This window comes from Balaenoptera physalus (genome assembly GCF_965194825.1).
Source record: "Balaenoptera physalus genome assembly, chromosome: 2".
Classification (NCBI taxonomy): domain Eukaryota; kingdom Metazoa; phylum Chordata; class Mammalia; order Artiodactyla; family Balaenopteridae; genus Balaenoptera; species Balaenoptera physalus.
The window spans coordinates 39,830,059-39,854,385 of NC_138883.1; the positions used below are offsets into that span (position 1 = coordinate 39,830,059).

The window sequence follows — 24,327 nt, forward strand, 5'->3', positions numbered from 1 at the left end:
CGCACTGTATGGTTACACCACGGTTTGTTATACAATGACCAGCTGAAGATATTGAGGCTGATTGCAATTTTTCACAATTATGAATAAAACTGCTATAAACTTTTGCATAGAAATTTTTGTGTGAATATAAGTTTTCATCTCTCTTGGGTAAATACCAAGGAGTAGGACTGCTGTGTTATTCGGTAAGTATATGTTTAACTTTATTAGAAACTGCCAGTTTTCCAGAGTGACTATACCTTTTCTGTATTCCCACCAGAAATGTATGAAGGTTCCACTTGGACCTAAAACATTTACTATCTGGCCCTTTACAGAAAGTTTGCTGACTCCCTACATCTGGAGGATATTTTTTAAAATCAAGAATGGATGCTGGATTTTATCAAATGTGTTCTTGGGTAACTATTAAAATGAATTCACATTTTCCCCTTTAACCTATTTATATGGCAAATTATATTGATAGATTCCTAACTGCACCGTCCCTGCATCTCAGAATGAATGTACGCAGTCAAGTTGTTTTGTATCTGAGACTCTTCTGATACATAAAACTTAGAATTTTTCATTAATACTTATAAGTGAGATTAGTCTAACAGTTCTCGTCACAATATCTGCTAGCTCTGTGAAGAAAACTAAAAACATTCTCCTTCTGAAGTATTTCTTGATTATCCTTAACAAATGTGGTATCTCCTCCTCTGAATTCTCAATGCACTTCAAGCGTTAAGTTACGGAACTGATCATATCTGGACTGTATTAAAGGTATTTAACTTCAATTCTCCCTCCGCTGCCTCAATATAGGAAAAAAATATGTTACAAGGCTATAACATATCTTCATATACTGCTACAGTGGTTCTGTGTTTCTTATATTAGGCACTAAATATTCACTATGTTTCTAATGCTCCTTTTTTTCCCCCTGAGCCTGCTTATCAGATTCCAACTTTATGTATGGCGAACATATACTATTTGTGCAATGCTTAAAAATTAAACTTTTTGAGTATATAGTCATTTTTTTTAAAAACCAAATACCAAAGGTAATTTTATAGATAAACTATTTCAAGAGAAAAGCAGGTACAGCTTAGCTAGTGAAGAGAATGGAAAATACGGTTTATAGAATGTATTACTTATCATGCCTTATTCTACACATAAGTTTGATTCACACACAAAAATTACTAATAAAGTATGCTCTGGATAATTCTGGATTGATTCTATAACTATCTAACTATATCACTTTGGACAAGTTATTTAATCTGTATGGGCCTAAATTTCATCATCTATGAAATGACGAATTTGCTGACTCCTAGAGTCCCTTTCAGTAGTAAGATTCCAAGAATCTAAGATAATTTATTTTTAATATTAAATCTCACAAGGTTTTTAAACAAGTAATACTTTTTAATAAAGAAAACATGGTGAGAGGAGGTTGTAAATAAGATCTGTTTTCCCTTTTAAAGTCTCAAAAAGTTACCTCTGTTTCTGGAAGACATCTTCCTTCCTGCTGGTTTCAATGTCTCTTTGTTTCTTCTTTTCCTAGTTGCCTTGGTTTGTCCTTGACTAGATGCAGAATCAGAGTCAGAAGAATCAAGTTTGACCTGACGATGCCTTCTTGACTTGGATGCCTAAATAGTTGCAAATCCAATTAATTACAGTGAATTGCAAAATGAACCCAACTGACAGGTGATTTAGGGAACAACACACAATCAAAGATGAGGAAAGATTCACAGAAATACTTGTCATAAAGTACTTTGCCATGATACTCGCTTGGTTAATACCTGTTACCTGTATATACTCTTTTAGCTTTACAACAGGAAGAGTTCCCTGCAGCTGTCATCCTCATCTGCTCAAACGGGGTTAAAATATCCTCGTTGGGTTAAACTGTTGCAGTTGCATGGCTGGGAAATGGAGGTGTAAAGGACAAGTACCGCCATTTTACCGCCTGATAACCTATTCTCCTTTTCTTCTAACATTTTATTTTCCTTAGTTAGCACCATGTATTTCAAGTGGAACTACTTTATGCCTGGCTCTACGTATGGCCATGTGGCCCCAATCTAGTCAAAATGAGTTTCACATTCCCAGGGCCACCATGATTTGTTCAGGGGTGGGTATGTGATCTGTGTCATAGCTGATATAACTCAATTTTAGAATTTTGTTTAACTATTAGAAAGGAAAATTCTCCCTTTCCACTGAACCTAAAGCTGGGAACATGCAAGGCTGGAGCTGTCAGGAATCGCACTTGAAGGCAATGAAAGCAACATAAGAGGTGAGAAACGGAGGGACAGTCCAAGGACTTTTTAGTTACATCAGTCAATAAATTCCCTTATTTGCTTAAGCAGAGCCCTGACTACAGGAGTTTTCAGTGAATGTCATATATGTGGTGCAGGTATTAACAACAGTTTAAAAGCTACCATGCACTGTATGTTAATTATACCTCAATAATTAAAAAAACTACAACTATGCAATAACACACTCTTATAACAATTTATGGGGATTATAATTTAATTGTTTAATAATTTTTTAAAGTATTTCATAATGTCTTAAGAAATACATTAAACAACAATTAGCCTATATAATACGGAAATAGTTCTGGTTTAAAAGAATTTGGAATAATTAATTTATTGTCCTTGATGCTTTCATTCAACAATATTTTGTACTCAATTTACTGTAGTACAGCAAATATATAACACTTAACTAATCTATAGTCACTTTTAATTTTTTCATTTATTCCTTTTTATTTCTACAACCAGAGAATGATAGTAGTTTCCCACAGAATAAAGTCATTTTTAGATTCATAAAAAAAAAAAAACAGAAAAAAATATGAGTTTATTGGTGCTCCTTCCTGAAACCCCACTAAAATGAGAGGAAAGGAATAAAAATGAATAAACTCACAAAATGGAGATAATAGGGAACAATGAAGGTGTAAACAAAACAACAAAATTTTGGAAGTGTAAAAGTGATGGCTGACTTAGAATGAAGAAAGCTGAAACCTAACTGCCTGTATTGAGGAAGTTACTACAAGGAAAGCTGGTCCAAGTGGATCGGGAATTTGGGGTCATCAGAAGTGGGACTAAAAAAATGGGTAGATATATGAAAAATCTACATAGGGAATAGTATCCCATTTAGCAGCCTCAAAGCTGAACAACTGACCTCTTCCTGTAGAAAACAGGAGGTTTGCTCTCTGGAGAGGCTAAATCAGAGAAGCTGAAGGCTTGAGGAAACCAGTATAGCTAAGGAAGGGGATAAAGCCTCTTACTAGAAATAGGCGGGTTGAGTGAAGCCTCCAGAAGGAACGGTGAGCCTACTGGCAGATTCTCTGTAGGCGCCCAAAACATTGGCAGCTGGGCTTATTTACCACTTTCCTCCCCCAGGCAAGGGAGTGGAAGCCTGCTCTCTGGTAAAAATGACTAGATCCAAGAAAAGCATGGAGGCTAAAAAGCTGTAATCTCCACATGACCACTCTTAATGATCTGAGGATCTTCAAACGTTCGAAAAAAGCCAACAAAATGAATGACAGAGAACGGAATAAACAAAAATAAAAACTCTGCGGAAAAAGGAGGAAACTTCAAAAAACTAATTAACATCCTCAAGCAGATAAGCATATTGCATCCAGAAAAACAAAAAGATAAGGAATACACTTTTTAAGTAAGAATAGATTCAGAGAACAAGAAAAAAAATCTTAGTAATCAAAAAATGTCAGCAGAAATAATAAAAATTCAATATAATGGTTCAGAAGATAAAGTTTAAGAAATCTCTCTGAAAATAGATAAAAACAGAAAAGAAAAATAAGAAAATAAAAAGAGCAAAAATGCAGCAAAGAATTCGATCGAAGAAACAATACAAAAATCCCTCAGAACTGAAGGCTATCAGATCAAAAGGATGTCCACCAAGTGAGCCAAGGACAATGATGGAAAAAAGACCTACACCAAGGTACGTTATCATGAAACTCCAGAGCTCCAGGGATAAAGAGAAAATCCTAAAACCTTCCATGATCAGGAATACTAGAAGCTGGAAGACAATAAAGAACAATGGCATCAAAATTCCAGGTAAATACCAGAAGAAATAAAAGAGAAAAAGGTGAAGATGGTTGCCTCTTGAGATCAGAAGTACAGGGGCAGGAAGTGGTAGAGGAGGAGACTGCTGGATTATATAAACTTTACAGCATTATCAGTTAAAACTATGCACAAGTGTTACTTTGATGAAAAAATTAAAATGTGACTAAAAAAGCATCACATAAATTTCTAAATTACCTTATTTAAGAAATAACTTACCTGAACAAAAACTGAAAAGGCCTTTGATTTTATTTTCGCTAATGATTCTGCCCTTTCACTTCTCTGGAAGTAAAAATAAACAGGAAAGGGAAAAAGTTAAAACATACAAACATTGAGCGAAATTATGAATTCCCAAGTATTTTTTTTATCAGAAATAAGATTTGAGACAGAAGGTAGGGTAAAAGGAACTAACATTTATTGGACATATATTAAGTAAAGGCATATAAACATGCACTACTTTCTAACAGGTGCCATGAAAACATCCCCATGGCTGTGGATTGTTTTCATTCAGGATTTAAGGAGGATATGAATGAAATTCCTGGTGACCAGGCCATTCCCTCCTCATCTTCCTATGCCCAAAGATGGCTCCTTGCCTCATCCACTAAGATGGATGAAAACTCTGGAGACAGAAAGCAGTAAATAGTAGCTTGTGCTCCACACTGGCTGAAAGGCTGAAAAGACACAGTATTACAAAAGCCTTACTCTGCCCCTGTCAGGACTGAGGGCACCTTCCACCACCATCCTTCCCTCTCCCTGCTGAAAACTGTGAACATCCCACTCCCAATCTATAACTGATGTGGTCTTTCACAAGGTTTCCAGCAGAGAACAGGCTAGCCCTTCACAGAACCCATGTTACAGAATTTTCTGAGATATGTATTAGAATACTGACCATGGGACATTACGGTTAATATACAGAATCACAGCCACACATAAAATGAAAAGAAGCTAACCAAAGTATTGCCCCATAAGCAATCATATAGTGAATTTTTCTGACCTCTGATTGTTGTGAGTTTCCTTCACTCCTTTCTTCTCCATCTTTAGCTGTTGATTTTAAGGATAGATTCTGAAAGATCAAAAAAGTTATATTTACACATTTACAATTCAAACCAACTAAAAATTAACTGAAAGTCAATTTCAGAACAATGCAAATCATTTACTTTAATTACTAAAAAACTAAAAGAATATTTCACAGTATCAAAACATGGTTCACCACCTGACATTAAGATCATGGTTAGGTTAAAGAAGAGTTACAAAATTCATCAAGAAAATACCTAAATCCTCCTAACTAATGAAAGATGACATGCACTTTATGTGGTAGTGAGAAAACTGGTTTATTCTCCTTTCCTTCAGGTTTTCAAAGGTCTTAGTAATGCTCATTAAAGAGAGTTGTTAAAAGACAGTGCTACAATAGACGTTTACGTTAAGTGCCTAGGTCATTTGTGCAACCCATTTGTAGCACTTAAAGTATTCAAACATTCTAAAATGTGCTCTCATTAAAATAAATGTCTGTAGAGGAAGCAAATTATTTCCTTCTTCCCAAGGCTGTTATCTCATCACTTTCCTTGTTTATCTTTTCTAAAATTGAGTTTTGAGCCATCTCCCTTTATATAATCCAAAAAGTAGCAACAAATCTCTCTGAAAAATGCTATATAAGATAATAATGCCTATCTAGCATTTGTGAAAACACTAACACATTATCAAACATATAGTAAGTAATCAGAAATTACTTATTTTTTCCTAGAAGTATTTAGTAAAATTAGATGGAGTAGTGGTTTCAAAAGTAAATTTAGCAAGGCTGGTCTTCAGGTTTCCGGAGTAAAAAAGTTTCTCTAGCTGAAAAGGCTAATATGGAATATGGGCAGTTCTAGCATCAGTATTTGAATCAGAAAACTAAATGGAAGACTTGTGTTGATGCGATTTGTAAATGGATAAAGGAAGGCAGGTAGAGCACGTGAGAAACAGAAAGCACATGCTCTGTCACAATGGGAGAAGCCATCACTCAAGTCTAGCTGTCCACTGCCATGCAGCAAAGTAGGACCAGTGCTACCAAACCTCTCACTTTTAACAGAAGTTGGATGTCTGGAATTTTAAGTTAAGTCCACAAATATTTAAATGTTGGTAATTGATTCAAATTTTTTAAATATTAGGAACAATGCTATGCAAAGAAAAAAAAAAGTATGTGCAGGATTTGGCCCAAAGACTGCCAATGTGTAACCTCTGGAGAATGCTAAATTATAAAGATGTAATAAATCCATGGTACACCAAGACTATTTATTCCTCTATAATTATGTATACTACATAGCGTACGTGTGTGTGTGTGTAGAATGGATATTATTTAGCTATATATTATATAATTACAAGTATTAATTATAATTATTTAATAATATGCTATATAATTACATATAAAATCCATTTGTAAGATTAAATAAGATCACATGGCTAATAACTGACAAAGCTGATACTAAAAAAGTAAAGCACTCCAGATCTTAGCTTCACAGGAGGTAGCCACTAAGCAAGGCTGCCTCTCAACATCCTCACCCATGTCTAGCCAGTCACGTATGATGCAAATGCAGAGGTGACATATCAAACAGTTACAAACCTTTCTGTCTTTGTGCCATTGCTGATGCTCCAAAACTATGTTCTTGATATTGTCAAAAAAATCATCCTTTATCAAGCTGAGGGCTTTGTCTGGATTGGCTCTATCAGCTGAAATTATATGTTTCATTCTCTGATAATGGTCATGAACATTCAGCATTTCCTAAAAGTGAAACGATGAGTCCTTTAATTCAATTTTCAAGGAGAAACTTAAAGGCAAAATCAGAACAAAATAAAATCACCTTCCAAAGTGACAGAGTTGAGAAGGAATAACATACTACAGTACATTGAAAATGATATAATTATGCAAACTAGTACAACATTATTAATGAAGAGTCTGCTTTCCAGAAGTATGGAATCACTGAGTTCAACTTAACAAACATTAGGTAATACACACTGTATGCAGAAACGATGGGGAGAGATTAGTTAACATAAGATTGCATTCCTGGATGTAACAAAAATTATTTATAGTATAGCATACCTTTAAGTATTACTCCTGATAACTAATATCACATTTTGATTTCATATTGTCACATGAAGGATATTTACACAGTTCTTTATGCTCGGCCGGAAATTCCTATCTAACGACTCTCTCCCAATCCTCCACAGAGATGGGCTGACGTTCACAAATCTCAAAGCTCTGTGCTTGTCCCCATAAGCTTCCTCATTACCTCAGTGATAAGATTCAAGATTAAATGAAATAGTGATTTATGACACTTAAGGCATCATTTATTAGACCTTCCTCTCCCAGAAAACTCCAGACAAATGGGCAGGTATACAGGGTAAAGAGAAAGGGAGCATAAATACGGCAGGCGGACTTAAGAATCACATAAAACCAGCACTGGGACTTGGCTCAGAGACCAGCAGAGAACTATTCATCACAGATGGTCACTACAACCTCTGAGTCATCCCCAAGATAGGCTACTCAATGCATTTCTAGGAGATTTTGACGGACTCGATCGATATCTGTTCAAGGAATTCAAAACTGCTCAGGAGTGGTGAGTGCTCACATACGCAGGATCTTCAAGGGGGAAGAGTGTCCAGACATGGGAAGCCCCTAACTTTTTACACGGTCCAATGTGCTATATTCCCATTATTTTACATGCACTACAATACAGGGCAAAGACCACTAGCTGGACCTGGTTTTGAGCCTGAATTCCGTCACTTGCTAGATTGTGACCCTGAGCAAATCCCTCCGTCTAAGAATCACATTCCACATTTGTACAAAATGAAGTAAAGACGCCTAATGCACTACAAAAGTATTAAGTGAGCTTATACAAGTGGAAGTATTCTGTATGATGTAAACCACTATACAAAATTAAAGGATTAAGAAATAAAAGACAGTGTATGGTCTTTGGAGCTTTACACACCTGGACATTCAAATCCAGTGTCTGTGTCTTACTTTATGCAAATTATTTAACTTCTTGATCCTCAGTTTCCTTGTTTTTATTTTTATTTATTTATTTATTCTTTTGGCCATGCCACGCAGCATGTGGGATCCTAGTTCCCCGACCAGGGATCGAACTCACACCCCATGCAGTGGAAGTGCAGAGTCTTAACCACTGGACTGCCAGGGAAGACCCTCAGTTTCCTTGTTTTTAAAACTGGGAAAATACTATCTCCTCTGCAGGGTTATAATGATGATTGGTGAGATAACATACAAAAAACATTCAGCATAGTTCCTGGCACATGGTGAATACTCAACATGTAATGCCATTATTATAATTGTAAATATAAATGAAGAAACAGATTCAAAAGTGAAATGATTTGCTAAAGGTCATATTTAAGTAGCAGAGTTGGAATTAGAAGGCAGATGCCTCAAAAAAATTGTAATTATGTATGGTGACGGATGTTAACTAGATTTACTGTGGTCATCATTTGGCAATATATACAAATATCAAATCATTATGTTATACACCTGAAACTAATATAATGTTATATCAATTATACCTCAATTTTTTAAAAAAATCAGATAATTTGATTCAACATCCTATTCTCTTGTTTTATTATACCTCCTTAACCACAAAAGAGAACTAATGAGTGGCAGAATCATGACCAGAATTCAAGTATGCTGACATGAAGACTTAACAGCATTTGTAGGCAGTAGAAGGAAAATAGAAAAGTATTAAATTTAGGGATTATCAGTGAAAATGGGTCATGGGCTATGCTAGGACAGGACAAATAAAGCCAACACAGGTATTGAAGGAAAAGGCTACCAAAGATAAAGATGCCAGATAAAGTCAGGATGACTTCACACAGACTACTCCATTCCTAGAAGTTTCTAGGAATAGGCGTTTCATAGCCTGGCCCTTCTGACCCTCCTCTCCAATCACCCTAAAAGAATATGGCTTTGTGCATCACCCCAGCTCTGTTCTCTAAAATCTCCCATACCTGCTTGCTGACATATACAATTTATTTAACAGAGGAATCTTTAATTCAACACACTGTAGTGAAAGAGCTTAAAATGAAAAAAAAAAAAGTTTAGCAATGTATGTTGAAAAAAATGAACATTCTACCACTAAATTAGTCAACAATCAAAAATTACAACCAACTGGGTTCAAATCATCTTTCTTTCATTTGGAGAATACTGATAAGAACAACATCTTACTGTTATAGAACATTCTCTGCCTCTCTCTTTATAATTCACATCAGTACTTCTTGGCAAATCCTTTCTGGTATCCCAACATCTTTCACTCTCCGCAACGGCTATTCCAAACTTTCTCAATTCTTGGTTCTGGCAGGAGGCCTCTTAAAGTTCAGGCTATCGGGTCTGTTTGCCTTCTGCTTCTCTTCTTCACAACCAATTATAGGAATCCATTTTCACCTCCTTCCCTAAGGTTTCAAAGGAAGAAATGCCTTCTCCTGCTCAAGGCTAATCTCTCCACCAGGCCTTGGTCACAGACCCACCACCTCACAGCAGGGACTGTGCTGCTTCTCTTCTACACAAACCCTCCTTCTAACTGGCTCCTTACCCCAAACCTAAATATACACTCTAAGCCTCTCCAATCTCTAAAACTTCTAAATGATTCCCCTCTGCCAAAAAGACAAAATACAAATTCCCTCTATTATACAAAGTTCTTTTCTCACATTTATTTTTCTACATAATCTTCTCCCACCTCTTTCTTGCTCAATTGCTAGAGGGCAAAGATCCTAATTCTTGTTATACTTCACGAGATGTCTGCAAATGATATATTTCCAACCCCAGTCCCAGCTCAGACAAGGCCTTTGCTATCCAACAAATAGGCACTGCAGCCATACAGAACCTTAGCTCCATCACTTCCTAACTTAATGTCTCTGTGCCTCAGTTTCCTCAACTTTAAATCAGGGATAAAAACACCTACTTTAAAAAAAATTAACAAAAAATTTTAAATTGTTTAAAACACCTAATTTGCAGGGATGTTGTTAAGGAGTAAAATAATATACACAAAACATCTTGTAGAGCTCCTGCACTATACCAAGTCTTTAGATATTTAGCAAACAATTTCCCTCTAACTGAGTAATTCTTAACATTTTGGGGGACATGAATACCTTTGTGAATCTGAGGATAGAGTACCTCACCCTAACCAAGCGTCCATATGTATAATAATTTTCAATACAATTTAGGGGGGAAAGGGATCCATGAAACTTTCAAGGCCATCCATGGACCCCAGATTAGCAATTCTTGCTCAAAAATAAAGTCAGTATACAGAGCAGACCCAGAGCACTTTCAAAAATCAATTTGCTATCTGAATTAGAAAATCATAGATGCAACCTAACAGCTAAAGTTATTAGAACATGGCAGCACCCAGAACACAGAGAAACATTTGAGCAAATCAAAGATCTGATCCCTCTTTCATTCCTGATACAGGAAAAGACTGAACAGGGTTCGGGGGAAAAGCAGTAACATTTACTAAGAAGAGTCTACTATGTGCTATAGGCCACACAGCACTCTTCAGGTACAGGTTGGTCTCGATTCTTACAACTGGATGAAATAAGGGTTGCAATCCTAATATTAAAGAGGGGGAAACTAAGTCTCAAAGAAATGAAAAACACATGACTAAGGCCCCCACCTGCTCGTGCTCACTCTGCGCACTCTCTGTGTACGTATGAATCCGTTCTTTTGAAGAGAGAACGGATCACTGATTAGAAGGCTGCAGCCCTTTAGTGAGGTTTTGTTTTAACCTCAGGGCAACATTTCCACTCAAGTAAAACTCTGTATCACTACTTATCAATGCAAAAGAAGATTTTTCTCAACATTGCACAACTCAAATAAAATACCAAAATATATCAGATGGAAAAGCTGTTTTAAGACCGTACCCCTTATCCATTATTCTTGACTTCAAATTTTCGTTTCATCAAAATAGCTTCACTGTTTTCAGTGGTGGTGTTTTACACAAGCATTGTAAAAAGGAACTTAGGAAATGAACACATATTGTTAAAAAAATAATGTCACTAAATTCTTGTTTTATGACCTATCTAAAGTCAAATACAAATGGTGGTTTCAGTATTTGAATCTAAATATCCTTAGTCCAAGACAAGTCTTCTACATCTTTCTGTTTCTCACTGTGTTTCAAGATTTATTCCAGAAATTTTGATATATTTAGGATGTAATATTCCTGACACTTTAGAGAAGGTAATAGCATTCTATGATTGGTTAAAAGCATTAGAAAAATTTTCAGTATCCAGTAGATGAAGGTATAACCTCGATATGTAGTTAATAAAACAATTTTTTAAAAAAATTCAAGAACATAAGAACAAATTTACCTCTAATACATCAGAAGTGATAAGTTTCATTACATGATCATTTGGGTCCTTAAAGTCTTCAGTAACTTCAGCTCGTTGATTTTTTTTCTTCATTCTGTATGACAGCTAAATAATAATGAATGTCTTTAAAATAGATGTCTTTTAAAAGATATATTTTAAGTACTGAAATAAGTAAGCCAGCAGCAAAAACTGTCTATCAGTAAACATGGATGAAAAAAAAAGCAGCTCTAAGTATATATTTATTAAATAATCCATGTTTCAAAGACTGTTAGACTTTTGAAATAACGCAACTTGTGGGATTTTAGTTCACCGACCAGGGATTAAACTCGAGCCCTCGGCAGTGAGAGTGCGGGGTCCTAACCAATGGACTGCCAGGAATCCCCAACACTGTTTCCTATTTTAAGAAGCCTTTCTTCAAGTATTGGAAACTATATAATAGTCTTTCCACTTTCTGGAGACTTAGGTACTTTACGGACAATAAAGCATAATTTCTCATTTTGAGAAACAATCTATTTTAGATAACATACCAATGTAGGCATTGCTGTAAAGTGAAATGCTCTGTCTAGTCGTAGCTTCCTAAAAATATAAGCTGCATCAAAATGTTGTGCATTTATCAAATCTTGCTGAAACTTTAAAATTTCATCCCAATCCTTCACGGCAACTCTAATCTGCAAACAAGAGGAATAAAAAAGTTGTTAGTAAATGTAAATCTTTTTTCACAAATGTATTATAATTTTGAAGCACTGGCATTTCTATTTAAATCAGTTGGTTGTGAAAATATTGTACCTGTTTCATATTTCTGCTGGAAGAAAACAACTCACCGAATATTACCTTTTGTTTTGGTTGACACAGCTGGGTGTTATATAATCCATATAGCAGATACAAAGCACAGACTCTGATTTGGAAGGTGTATGGAGGTAAAAAGTATCGCCAAGCCAAAGCCAAAGCTTCCTTTGTAAACGTGTTCTTTTCTAAATTTCTCATTCTACCACTAGAAAACAAAGAGAAAATATATTATGGCTGTGAAAAAAAATAACAGAAGAGGTATATACTTGTTTAAATAGCAGCTGCTAGAAAGTGGATGGGCATTCCACATCTGATCCTTTCATGATTTAAGCACGAAGACCTAATTTTCTGCTGTGCTTCTTACACTGAGACACTAGGTAAACATGATGCATCTTCCTAAAGCATCAAAGTTATTGCTGAATTGGGAGCAAAAGGAGTGGGGTTATAAATTATCACCGGTTAATAATTTAAAATATTTAATATATAAAATAACCATGGTAGGGGGCTTCCCTGGTGGCATAGTGGTTAAGAATCCGCCTGCCAATGCAGGGAACACGGGTTCGATCCCTGATCTGGGAAGATCCCACATGCCGTGGAGCAACTAAGCCCGTGCACCACAACTACTGAGCCTGCGCTCTAGAGCCCACGAGCCACAACTACTGAGCCCACGTGCCACAACTACTGAAGCCCCCGCGCCTAGAGCCCGTGCTCCGCAACAAGAGAAGCCAACGCAATGAGAAGACCGCGCACAACAAAGATTAGCCCCCGCTCACTGCAACTAAAGCCCGCACATAGTAATGAAGACCCAACGCAGCCAAAAATAAATAAATAAATTTATTTAAAAAAAAAAAAGAAAGAAAGAAAGAATTCGGGTAACCCCAGAAAATTTTTTCTAAACTACCACTTTTCCCAAGAGGGATTCAGTGAAAGATCATGGGTTTCAGAAATAGTAAGACATACTGGTTTCAATATCTACTCTACCACCTAGTTGCGTGATCATGGAGAAATTACTTAACCTTCTTAAACCTCAATTTCCTCATCTATAAAACAAGGATAATTACTGATCTCAGAGTTGTTCTACGGATTAAATACAGCTATAAATGCATTACATTTACTACCATTAAAAAAATTAGTTCCTCTCCTTTCATTAACTGTACAACAAACGGTTCTCCATTCTCCATCCCCTACAATGTACAAACTACACAGGTAGTTATTTTACATCAACTAAGAGAAAAGAGAGAACGTTTACATTTTATTCAGCAAAACATAGAGTTTTAATCACAAGGACTCATTCATTCAGTCAATTATTTAGCCTTTTCAATATTGTAAGCATTACGCTAATGGAATACCAGATTCATCCAGTCACTGTTCTCACAGAGCTCAATCCAGTGGAAGGTAAATTTAAAAATAATAACAGTGAATATTTATTGAGCACTTAGAGTGCACTTACCATATAATCACAGTTAGTAGACTCTGATCAAATTCAGGCAGTTGGACTCCACAATCTATGCTCTTAACCACTACACTATACTGCCTTCTGAACTACACACGTATAATAAAATGTGGTTAAGTCAAGAGATAAAATAAGCACAAAGTGCTACAGAAGAAAGCGAGCATGAACACCTTATTTAGTCTAGAAGGGCAAAGGAAGCCTTCCCTGAGGAACTGTCATGTGAGCTTAAACCTGAGTGAAGAATAAGGTAGTTCGGCAAAGGGAGCTGCGGGTAGAGGTCTAGGCTGAGGAGACGCCTGTAGAGGGCCGCGTGCAGACGCTGCAGCAAGAAAGCGAGTGCGTGGAGTGACTGGTAGATGAAGGTGCAGCGATGGGCAGAGGCCAGTCACTAAAGGCCTTGCCAGCCATGTTAGGGAATTTGAGCTGCACCCCAAATGCAATGGAAACCACTGAAGGGTGGGAAGCAAGGATGTGACGTGAGCAAATTTGCACTTTAGAACTTCGGCGGTTGTATGAAAAATGAATTAATTCAATCATGCAGGGTTTTGTCTTTGCTTGTGTGTTTGTTTTTAAACATGGAGTTCTAAGAAAACGCTACTAGAGTAGGGCAAAGGATGGTGACCTAGGTCCGGGTGAAGCAGTGGAGGTAGAAGAGTTTAGAAGGGCGGCCAAGTAGAGCTATACGTATTAGGGAGGAGGCCGCAAATGGAAGGAACCCAAGCCAACGAAATCGCCCAGAGGAAGCGCGCGCGGCCAAGTACAGGTGAGAGCTCAGGGGAGATGGAGGTAGTGCTCAGAGACTGCCACTTTTCTCAGCCCTTCCCAGGTGCGGCGAAGCGAAGGGGAAGGAAGAAACTCGTCACGCCGCCTCTGAGCGGGGAGGCAGGCGGGTAGCGGACAAGAAACACCCACCAGAAGATGGTCCCGAACTTCATACTCCTCCAGAGGTCGGTGAAGTCCTCGAAGCGCACGCTGTCCATCTCCTGGAAGCGGCTGAGCAGCGCCTCACAGTCTGCCTGCAAACCTGCAGGAGCCCCCATAGCTGCAAAGCTGGCACGCCACGCGCGGTCCAGCAGCCGATGGTAGCCGAGGAAACCAGGCCCTGAGCCCCGCCCCTTACGACAGGACGCACACACCCTCCGTGATATCCGGCCCCGTGACGTTACATCCGGTCCCGGCAGCTCCACCTCCAGCCGGGTCCGCCCACGACAGCGCGATGTTTACTGCGCCTGGGTCGTCGCATTTGCTTTTAGCAGCTCAGCTGTCTTAGAGGAGTAAGGTGGACGTGTTTAATTTCAGTAAAGAAGTTTACATCTCAAGTGGCCTGTGAGCCCAAGAAGGATTTTAGGTCAACATGAGGCTAGCTTATACAAATCGATATTACCCTTACTGTCCCTCTCCTTTAAAGTGATCCTAGAGTGACAGAAGTCAAGTTTTACAGCTAAGGAGGAAAAATTCCTAACCTCAAACCACCCTCACGGGGAAAGAGGATCTAAAGAGGGTTTACTGAGAAGCAGACTGGACTAATTCTCTTACAGTCTGTACCCACATAATACGGTGCTTAATGTGTGGCTCTCGTTGTAGCGCTAAGTCTTCTGCAGCCACTCTTGAGAAGCTCTTGTAAACATCTCCCCAGCACCACCACAATCTAGCACAGTACTTAGCAGAAAGTACTGTATCGGCTTTATATATACTTAATTGATTATTTGGTTGAATTGGTCTTGTGTGTACACACCATCTCCTAGCTTCTCTCAGGAGCTAGCTATCAAGTAGTATTTTGTACCTTTCACTATTTTTCTGATTGCATGTCATGCTATTCTTATTCTTTAGGAGAGATATCCAAAAAGCACAAGGGCTTTCTGTCTGTAGATGAGATTCAACTCACTTAACTTTCCTGATATTGATCTTTAAAAAAAATTTTTTTAAGGTAATATGCATTACAGGAAAACTTACGTAACATGTCTGAGTAAAAAGCATAGCAGGAATACGAACACGTATGTACCTTCTACCTGTATAGGAACCAGAACATGACCAACACCCATCACATCAATCTCTGAATTCCTCCTCTAACCTATTCTCCTGCCTCTGCCATTAGTTTGGTAATGACCACCTTACTTTGTTTCTCATTCTCTTGTAAATATTTTATCACACGTGTACGGATCTCTAAACAATATATTGTTTAGTTGTGGTTGATTTTGAACTTTATTAAAATGGTATTGCAATTTCTAACATATAGTCTTTGAATTGCTTTTTAACTTTAATAATGTTTCTAAGATTCATTTATGTTATTTCTTGTAGCTTTAATTCATTTATTTTCACTGCTGCCTAATATTCCATTGTGTGAATAAACAGTTTATCCATTATTTCCTCAATGCAAATTTAGGTGGGTTCCAGATATTGCTGTTATAAACAATGTTACTATGAACACTTTTGTACCTGTCTCCTCTGATATGTAGGATTGCCAGATAAAATAAATGACACCAAATTAAATTGAACTTCAGACTGTTTCTGGGGTTACTATTTACTTCCAAATGTCAATTTAGATTTTGATACACTAATACCATACCCTAATTACTACAGCTTTTTTTTTTTTCTTTTCCAAAATCTTATCTAGGAAGGAAAATCCTTTCATCTTATTCTTCTTCAGGAGTATCTTTTCTTTTTTGTCTGCTTTACTTTTCTTTTTTGTCCGCTTTTCTTTTCTTTTAACATCTTTATTGGAGTATAATTGCTTTAGAATGTTGTGTTAGTTTCTGCTGTATAACAAAGTGAATCAGCTACATGTATACATATATTCCCATATCTCCTCCCTCTTGCGTCTTCCTCCCATCCTCCCTATCCCCCTCTAGGTGGTCAAAAAGCACCGAGCTGATCTCCTTGTGCTATGCAGCTGCTTCCTGCTAGCTACCTATTTTACAATTGGTAGTGTATATATGTCCCTGCCACTTCCTCACTTCGTCCCAGCTTACCCTTCCCCTCCCCATGTCCTCAAGTCGATTCTCTACGTCTGCGTCTTTATTCCTGTCCTGCCCCTAGGTTCTTCAGAACCCCCCTTTTTTTTTTTAGATTCCATATATATGTGTTAGCATACAGTACTTGCTTTTCACTTTCTGACTTACTTCACTCTGTAAGACAGACTCTAGGTCCACCCACCTCACTACAAATAACTCAGTTTCATTTCTTTTTATGGCTGCATAATATTCCATTGTATACATGTGCCACATCTTCTTTATCCATTCATCTGTTGATGGACACTTAGGTTGCTTCCATGTCCTTGCTATTGTAAACAGAGCTGCAATGAACATTGTGGTACTTGACTCTTTTTGAATTATGGTTTTCTCAGGGTATATGCCCAGTAGTAGGATTGCTGGGTCGTATGGTAGTTCTAATTTTAGTTTTTTAAGGAACCTCCATACTGTTCTCCATAGTGGCTGTATCAATTTACATTCCCACCAACAGTGCAAGAGTGTTCCCTTTCCTCCACACCCTCTCCAGCATTTATTGTTTGTAGATTTTTTGATGATGGCCATTCTGACTGGTGTGAGGTGATACCTCATTGTAGTTTTGATTTGCATTTCTCTAATGATTAGTGATGTTGAGCATCCTTTCATGTGTTTGTGGGTAATCTGTATATCTTCTTTGGAGAAATGTCTGTTTAGGTCTTCTGCCCATTTTTGGATTGGGTTGTTTGTTTTTTTGATATTGAGCTGCATGAGCTGCTTGTAAATTTCAGAGATTAATCCTTTGTCCCTTCCTTCGTTTGCAAATATTTTCTCCCATTCTAAGGGTTGTCTTTTGGTCTTGTTTATGGTTTCCTTTGCTGTGCAAAAGCTCTTAAGTTTCATTAGGTCCCATTTGTTTATTTTTATTTCCATTTCTCTAGGAGGTGGGTCAAAAAGATCTTGCCGTGATTTATGTCCTAGAGTGTTCTGCCTATGTTTTTGTCTAAGAGTTTTATAGTGTCTGGCCTTACATTTAGGTCTTTAATCCATTTTGAGTTTATTTTTGTGTATGGTGTTAGGGAGTGTTCTAATGTCATTCTTTTACATGTAGCTGTCCAGTTTTCCCAGCACCACTTATTGACGAGGTTGTCTTTTCTCCATTGTATATTCTTGCCTCCTTTATCAAAAATAAGGTGACCATATGTGCGTGGGTTTATCTCTGGGCTTTCTATCCTGTTCCATTCATCTATATTTCTGTTTTTGTGCCAGTATCATACTGTCTTGATTACTGTAGCTTTGTAGTAGGGTCTGAAGTCCCGGAGCCTGATTCCTCCAACTCCGTTTTTCTTTCTCAAGATGGCTATTCGGGGTCTTTTGTGTCTCCATACAATTTGTGAAATTTTTTGTTCTAGTTCTGTGAAAAATGCCAGTGGTAGTTTGATAGGGATTGCATTGAATCTGTAGATTGCTTTGGGTAGTAGAGTCATTTTCACAATGTTGATTCTTCCAATCCAAGAACATGGTATATCTCTCCATCTGTTTGTATCACCTTTAATTACTTTCATCAGTGTCTTTTCTGCATACAGGTCTTTTGTCTCCTTAGGTAGGTTTATTCCTAGGTATTTTATTCTTTTTTTTGCAGTGGTAAATGGGAGTGTTTCCTTAATTTCTCTTTCAGATTTTTCATCATTAGTGTATAGGAATGCAAGAGATTTCTGTGCATTAATTTTGTATCCTGCTACTTTACCAAATTCATTGATTAGCTCTAGAATTTTTCTGGTAGCATCTTTAGGATTCTCTATGTATAGTATCATGTCATCTGCAAACAGTGACAGCTTTACTTCTTCTTTTCCGATTTGGATTCCTTTTATTTCTTTTTCTTCTCTGATTGCTGTGGCTAAAACTTCAAAAACTATGTTGAATAATAGTGGTGAGAGTGGGCAGCCTTGTCTTCTTCCTGATCTTAGAGGAAATGGTTTCAGTTTTTCACCATTGAGAACGATGTTGGCTGTGGGTTTGTCATATATGGCCTTTATTATGTTGAGGTAAGTTCCCTCTATGCCTACTTTCTGGAAGGTTTTTATCATAAATGGGTGTTGAATTTTGTCAAAAGCTTTTTCTGCATCTATTGAGATGATCATATGGTTTTTCTCCTTCAATTTGTTAATATGGTTTATCACATTAATTGATTTGTGTATATTGAAGAATCCTTGCATTCCTGGCATAAACCCCACCTGATCATGGTGTATAATCCTTTTAATGTGCTGTTGGATTCTGTTTGCTAGTATTTTGTTGAGGATTTTTGCATCTATGTTCAGCAGTGGTATTGGCCTGTAGTTTCCTTTCTTTGTGACACCTTTGTCTGGTTTTGGTATCAGGGTGATGGTAGCCTCATAGAATGAGTTTGGGAGTGTTCCTCCCTCTGCTATATTTCTTCCAGAGTATCTTGACTGTTCTTGGACCTTTGCTTTTTCATATAAATTTTAAATTGAACTTGTCAAATTTCTCTAATAGTACCACTGGGATTTTGATTGAATTGCATTAAATCCATGTCACTTTGAGAAGGATAACGTTTTTATCATATTGAGTCTCCCTATCCTATAAGTATTTAAGTAATCTTTAGCATCATCAGTAAAGTTTTATAATTTTTCATGCATGTGGATCAATTCCCTGAGCCTATGCACACAGTCACAGTGTGATGATAGTGGTTTTAGCAGGGCTCTCTTTGACTGTCTCTTTCCCTGGTCTTTCCGTTAAGCTGTCTGCCTCTTTTGGTATCACACCCAGCTAGTAGACTCCACTAAATGCCAGCCGATTGTTCTACTGCTTTTGACAATGTCCTGGGGCATGAACTGCTTCATAGTCCAATTATGTTTAGGTTCCTTTGCAGAGATAGCCATTGAATGCAGTCCTGAGGTTTGTTCTGATCCCAGAGGGCTCTTCTTAGTTGTTTCTTTCTCGGGCTCTCTCTGGTAAACTAGCTGGTCTGCAGTTTAGTTTCTTGCTGCCAGCCTCCTCTTAATTACTTGCCACCAAAATATGCATTGTTTTCAAGAGCACCTTGAAGTTTGAATTTTCTCACAGTCTTCTAAATAAAATCAGTTCCTCTGGGGAGAACTTCAGAGTTCTCTGTTCTAGTGGACTTTTCTCTCCCCTTGGGCAAAATCTCTGAGCCAATGCTCAAGCTGGGAATGGGGACTGTGTGCCATGTCTTTCAGAGTGATACCCCTGCTTTATAAGCAGGGTTCTGGAAGGGGGCATTAGCTTCTGCCTCTCAAGCTGCCTCCCCTGGCATGGAACCCCCATGTGAGCTGGGGTGAGGGTGACTGGGGTCCCAGCACTCATAGCCTCCTGAATCTGGGATAGGGCCTCTGTCCTATGAGTAGTGTCTGAAAGGAAGAAAGGAGTTCCTAATCTCTCCATTCTGTAGGACATACTTATCTGGAATTTAACGTTTGCAACATGAAGCTAAGGAGGATGAGAAATGCTGGCAGTTTGGCTCTCCCAAGGAGATCCATAACATTTTTACTGAGATCTGGGGGAAGAGTGAGCCCCACCTTCTTGGCCATGCCCGCCCAGAGTGGAGCTTTTGTCATACTGAGCAGGGTGGGGGAGGCAGCAGGTCATGGCTCAGGTGCCACTGACTCTTGATGTTCCTACCAAGATTTAGTAGGTTTTCTTGAATAAATGTTTCTTCATCTGCTGTATGCCCTTCAAACAGTTTCAAGAAACTTTAAATTGTTGCTGTCTAAAATTTTCACCAGTTACAGTTGTTTCACGGGGTAGTAAGTCCATAGGGCTCCTCATACTGCCATTTTCCTGGGGATGCATTTAAAGGCAACTCAGGTTTTCAACCATCTAATGTAGAACAACTCACCTCAAGAAGATAATTAAAATTTTAGTGTGATAAATATGAAAGGGGTGAGCACAGCACAACATGGGAACACGCAGGAGAAACTCCTATCCAGTCCCTGAGAGGATAAGCTTTCTAAAGTAGAGCTGAATTGTGAAAAATCAGGGAAAGAATTAAGAAGATGAAGATGAAAATAGGAAGAGTGCTGCTGATGCAGAAAAGAAGCAAGTGCAAATGCGCAAAGAGGAAGAGAGAATGTTAGGAAGTTTTATCACTGCAGCACTGGATGCAAAAGAAATAAGTTGTAATATTTGGAAAAATAGGCAGGAGATCCCAAGGTCTGGAATGCTTTGTGCTGGGAGATTCCCCCCCGCCCCCGAAATTCTTAGTGTTCTTGTACATTCTGAGCCTTCGGAGTGAAGATGCTTGAATATAAGTCCTAAAGACAGAAAACTCTGAAGAGGTTTAGAGACTTATCTCCCCTGGAGGCATTTGCTTGCATTCCAAGGCTGTAAAGGAAAGACAGAGACCCTCCTTTCTCCCCTCCCCACAGAAAAATTTGTTTACATTCCTTAGATGGGCAGATGTGCCAGCTGCTGTATATAAGCTCCAAGTCTCATAATTTGAGGGTTCCTCTCTTGTGGTACAAACCCTGCTGCACATACAGGTGAATATCTGGCCCTCACTGTGTAGCCTGTGGGGAATTGGGGCACCAGGGAACCAGAATTAACATGCTCTATGAATAATAAATGGTCTGTTCTCTGGTCTAGAGGTCTGGTGTTTCTCTGTGTGTGTGTGTGTGTGTGTGTGTGTGTGTATATATATATATATATATATATATATATATCAGATCCTCACAGTTTTGGACTTAACAACAAATATAAAAAGCATTTGAACTATCAGCTAAAGACTATCAATAGCTCTGAATATTTTAAAAAATGTTTTTTCTGTTAACAGAAGTAATCATATTTCCTATACAATATTATAAAGATACAGAAATATATTATTAGTAAAAGTCTTCTGATACTCCACTCCTCAAGGACAATTACTATTTTACATTCGCAATTTTTAAGTATGGAAATAACATAACCCTAGTTTTGTTTTAGGAAGATTGGTTTAGCAACAGTGCAGTGCAGCAGGGATGGGGCAGATAACAGGGGAGGTATAGGAAACCCAGGCAAGAAAGGATGAGGCTGTATTAGTGGACATGTAGAGAATGGTGTAAATTAAATACCTAGAAAAAAAAAAAAAGACTATGTGTCACTGACTTTGACGATTTGATAACACTAAAGCATTACTGTTAAAGTTTTAGGTGTAATAATAGTGTTGCGGGTATGTCAAAAAAAGAATATAATTTTTAGAGATACATACTGAATTATTTACAAATGAAATTATATGATGTCTAGAATTTGCTTCAAAATAATGGGTGGGGAAGGGAGGGATGCGTAAAGGTACTGATGAAAAAAGCCACGAGTTGAGATTTTTGAAGCTGGTACTGTGGCTGATGCTGGATAAGGCACCCAGATGTCTCAGGAATGACTTACTCTTCTGGCTGCTGGGAGTGCGGCAGCAGATGGTCCTCAGCTGTCAGTCCTCCTTGGGGATTGTCTCAGCGGAAGAAAAGCGCCCTCATCAAAGGTCATTTCTTCTGAGGGCAGCCCACATTCAATGACTGATCACTGTAGGGGCCTCAGCCCTCTTTGTAACTTGGTACCCCTCTCAAGGCTATCCCACAGCTCCCATGTGGCTGCTGAAAGCCTCTGTTGGGACTGCATCTCAACTCAGTTTCTCCCTCTGCCCACTTCTCTTTTTTCCTGTCCACGTGTTTTTCCTTAAAACACTCCCTGATAAATGTCCTGCAATCTCCATCTTGGAGTCTACTTCCCCAAGAACCCAAACTGCAGAGACACTTTTTTTTTAAGTATTTGTTTATTTATTTATTTATGGCTGTGTTGGGTCTTCGTTTCTGTGCGAGGGCTTTCTCTAGTCGTGGCAAGCGGGGGCCACTCCTCATCGCGGTGCGCGGGCCTCGCACTATCGCGGCCTCTCTTGTTGCGGAGCACAGGCTCCAGACGCGCAGGCTCAGTAATTGTGGCTCACGGGCCCAGCTGCTCCGCGGCATGTGGGATCTTCCCAGACCAGGGCTCGAACCCGTGTTCCCTGCATTGGCAGGCAGACTCTCAACCACTGTGCCACCAGGGAAGCCCTGCAGAGGCACTTTGACATCATTATACTATTCTCTTTACTTTTGTACATGTTCAAAAGTTTCCATAATGAACATTTAAGAAAAGGACAGCATCAGACTGGATGTGGTGGATAAGGGTAAAAGTGACAAGTTTTGTCTAGGGCTCTGATTTTGGAGACTGGGTGGTGCCATTCACTGGGCAGGTGATGCAGGAGGAAGAGCCATTTGGAGGGCATATGAAGACTTAGTTTTTGTTTTTGTTTTTTTTAGGATTTTACTTTTTTTCATCATTTTATTTATTTTTTAACATCTTTATTGGAGTATAATTGCTTTACAGTTGTCTGTTAGTTTCTGCTTTATAACAAAGTGAATCAGCTATACATATACATACATCCGCACATCTCCTCCCTCTTGCGTCTCCTTCCCACCCTCCCTATCCCTCCCCTCTAGGTGGTCACAAAGCACCGAGCTGATCTCCCTGTGCTATGCGGCTGCTTCCCACCAGCTATCTCTTTTACATTTGGTAGTGTATATATATCAATGCCACTCTCTCACTTTGTCCCAGCTTACCCTTCCCCCTCCCCATGTCAAGTCCATTCTCTACGTCTGTGTCTTTATTCCTGTCCTGCCCCTATGTTCTTCAGAACCCTTTTTTTTTTTTTTTTTTAGATTCCATATATATGTGTTAGCATACGTATTTGTTTTTCTCTTTCTGACTTACTTCACTCTGTATGACAGACTCTAGGTCCATCCACCTCACTACAAATAACTCAATTTCGTTTCTTTTTATGGCTGAGTAATATGAGGAGTTAGTTTTTGAGAGGCCAAACTTGACATGCCTGTGGGGAGCAGTCTAGCCTGGACATGGATTATCAAGCTAGAGATAACTCTAGGTAATGATGATGATAATGAGTTATTACCTTGGTAATAACTCTAGGTAAGGTAATGATGACTTACAACATCTTTAATGACCACTACAAACTTCACTTGTGTTTGCCCAATTATAGCTGAACGTGTTAGAACCCCGTAGAATGGGAATTAACCCATTGATAGCAGGCACCACATTCTAGAATATTTCTTTCACCTACAGGTCTCAGAATAACCCTGTCTTAGTCTGTTCAAGCTGATAAAACAAAACACCATAAACTGGGTAGTTTATTCCTCATGGTTCTAGAGTCTGGAAGTCCAAGACCAGAATACTATCACGGTTAGTGCTAGCTGGTGAGAGCCCTATTCCTGGTTGCAGATTCCTAACTTCTCATTGTATACTCACTTGGCCAAAGGGGCAATGGAGCTCTCTGGAGCCTCTTCAACAAGGGCACAAATCCCATTCATGAAGGCTCCACCCTCATGACCTAATTACCTCCCAAAGTCCCCACTTCCGAATACTACATCATCTTGGAGGTAAGATTTCTACATATGAATTCTGAGGTACCACAAACATTCAAAACATCACAAACATCTTAGACTCAGTCAACCCTCAGTAATTGTTCTTTGAATAAATGGATTTAATTGGAAGAGCTAGAAAATGGTCCTGTTTTCCCCATTCCATTCCTCTGATCATTTCTTCTCTGGTCTCTGTCACACAAGATCCTCTCCTACCTTCAATCATGTGAGTTGTCCTTGTGCAAGCAGAGTGCAAGGTTTTAGGAACAATCAAAGATGAATCAGATGGGAACCTCGCTCTGAAGGAACTAAGAGTTTGGTAGGGGAGATAAGACATGCATAAATGACCACAG

General features: G+C 38.4%; 1 protein-coding gene across 2 annotated transcripts in view; it reads right to left on the bottom strand.

Moving 5' to 3' along the window:
- Nucleotides 1-22,051, bottom strand: part of SNAPC1 (small nuclear RNA activating complex polypeptide 1) — a 31,160-nt gene extending 9,109 nt beyond the window's left edge. Inside the window, exons 1-8 of one of the 2 annotated variants that reach the window (XM_082450464.1) lie at nucleotides 21,948-22,051; nucleotides 12,201-12,360; nucleotides 11,897-12,037; nucleotides 11,370-11,474; nucleotides 6,631-6,789; nucleotides 5,026-5,094; nucleotides 4,251-4,313; nucleotides 1,454-1,604 (exon numbers count right to left, since the gene is read on the bottom strand). In XM_082450464.1, the coding sequence (XP_082306590.1) occupies nucleotides 1,454-1,604; nucleotides 4,251-4,313; nucleotides 5,026-5,094; nucleotides 6,631-6,789; nucleotides 11,370-11,474; nucleotides 11,897-12,037; nucleotides 12,201-12,353 (841 nt within the window). In that variant the 5' untranslated portion in view covers nucleotides 12,354-12,360; nucleotides 21,948-22,051. Of the gene's footprint in view, nucleotides 1-1,453; nucleotides 1,605-4,250; nucleotides 4,314-5,025; nucleotides 5,095-6,630; nucleotides 6,790-11,369; nucleotides 11,475-11,896; nucleotides 12,038-12,200; nucleotides 12,361-14,520; nucleotides 16,638-21,947 lie in introns of those variants that run through there. The other variant, XM_082450463.1, reaches the window with a different exon arrangement.
- Between the last annotated feature and the right edge of the window lie 2,276 nt (nucleotides 22,052-24,327).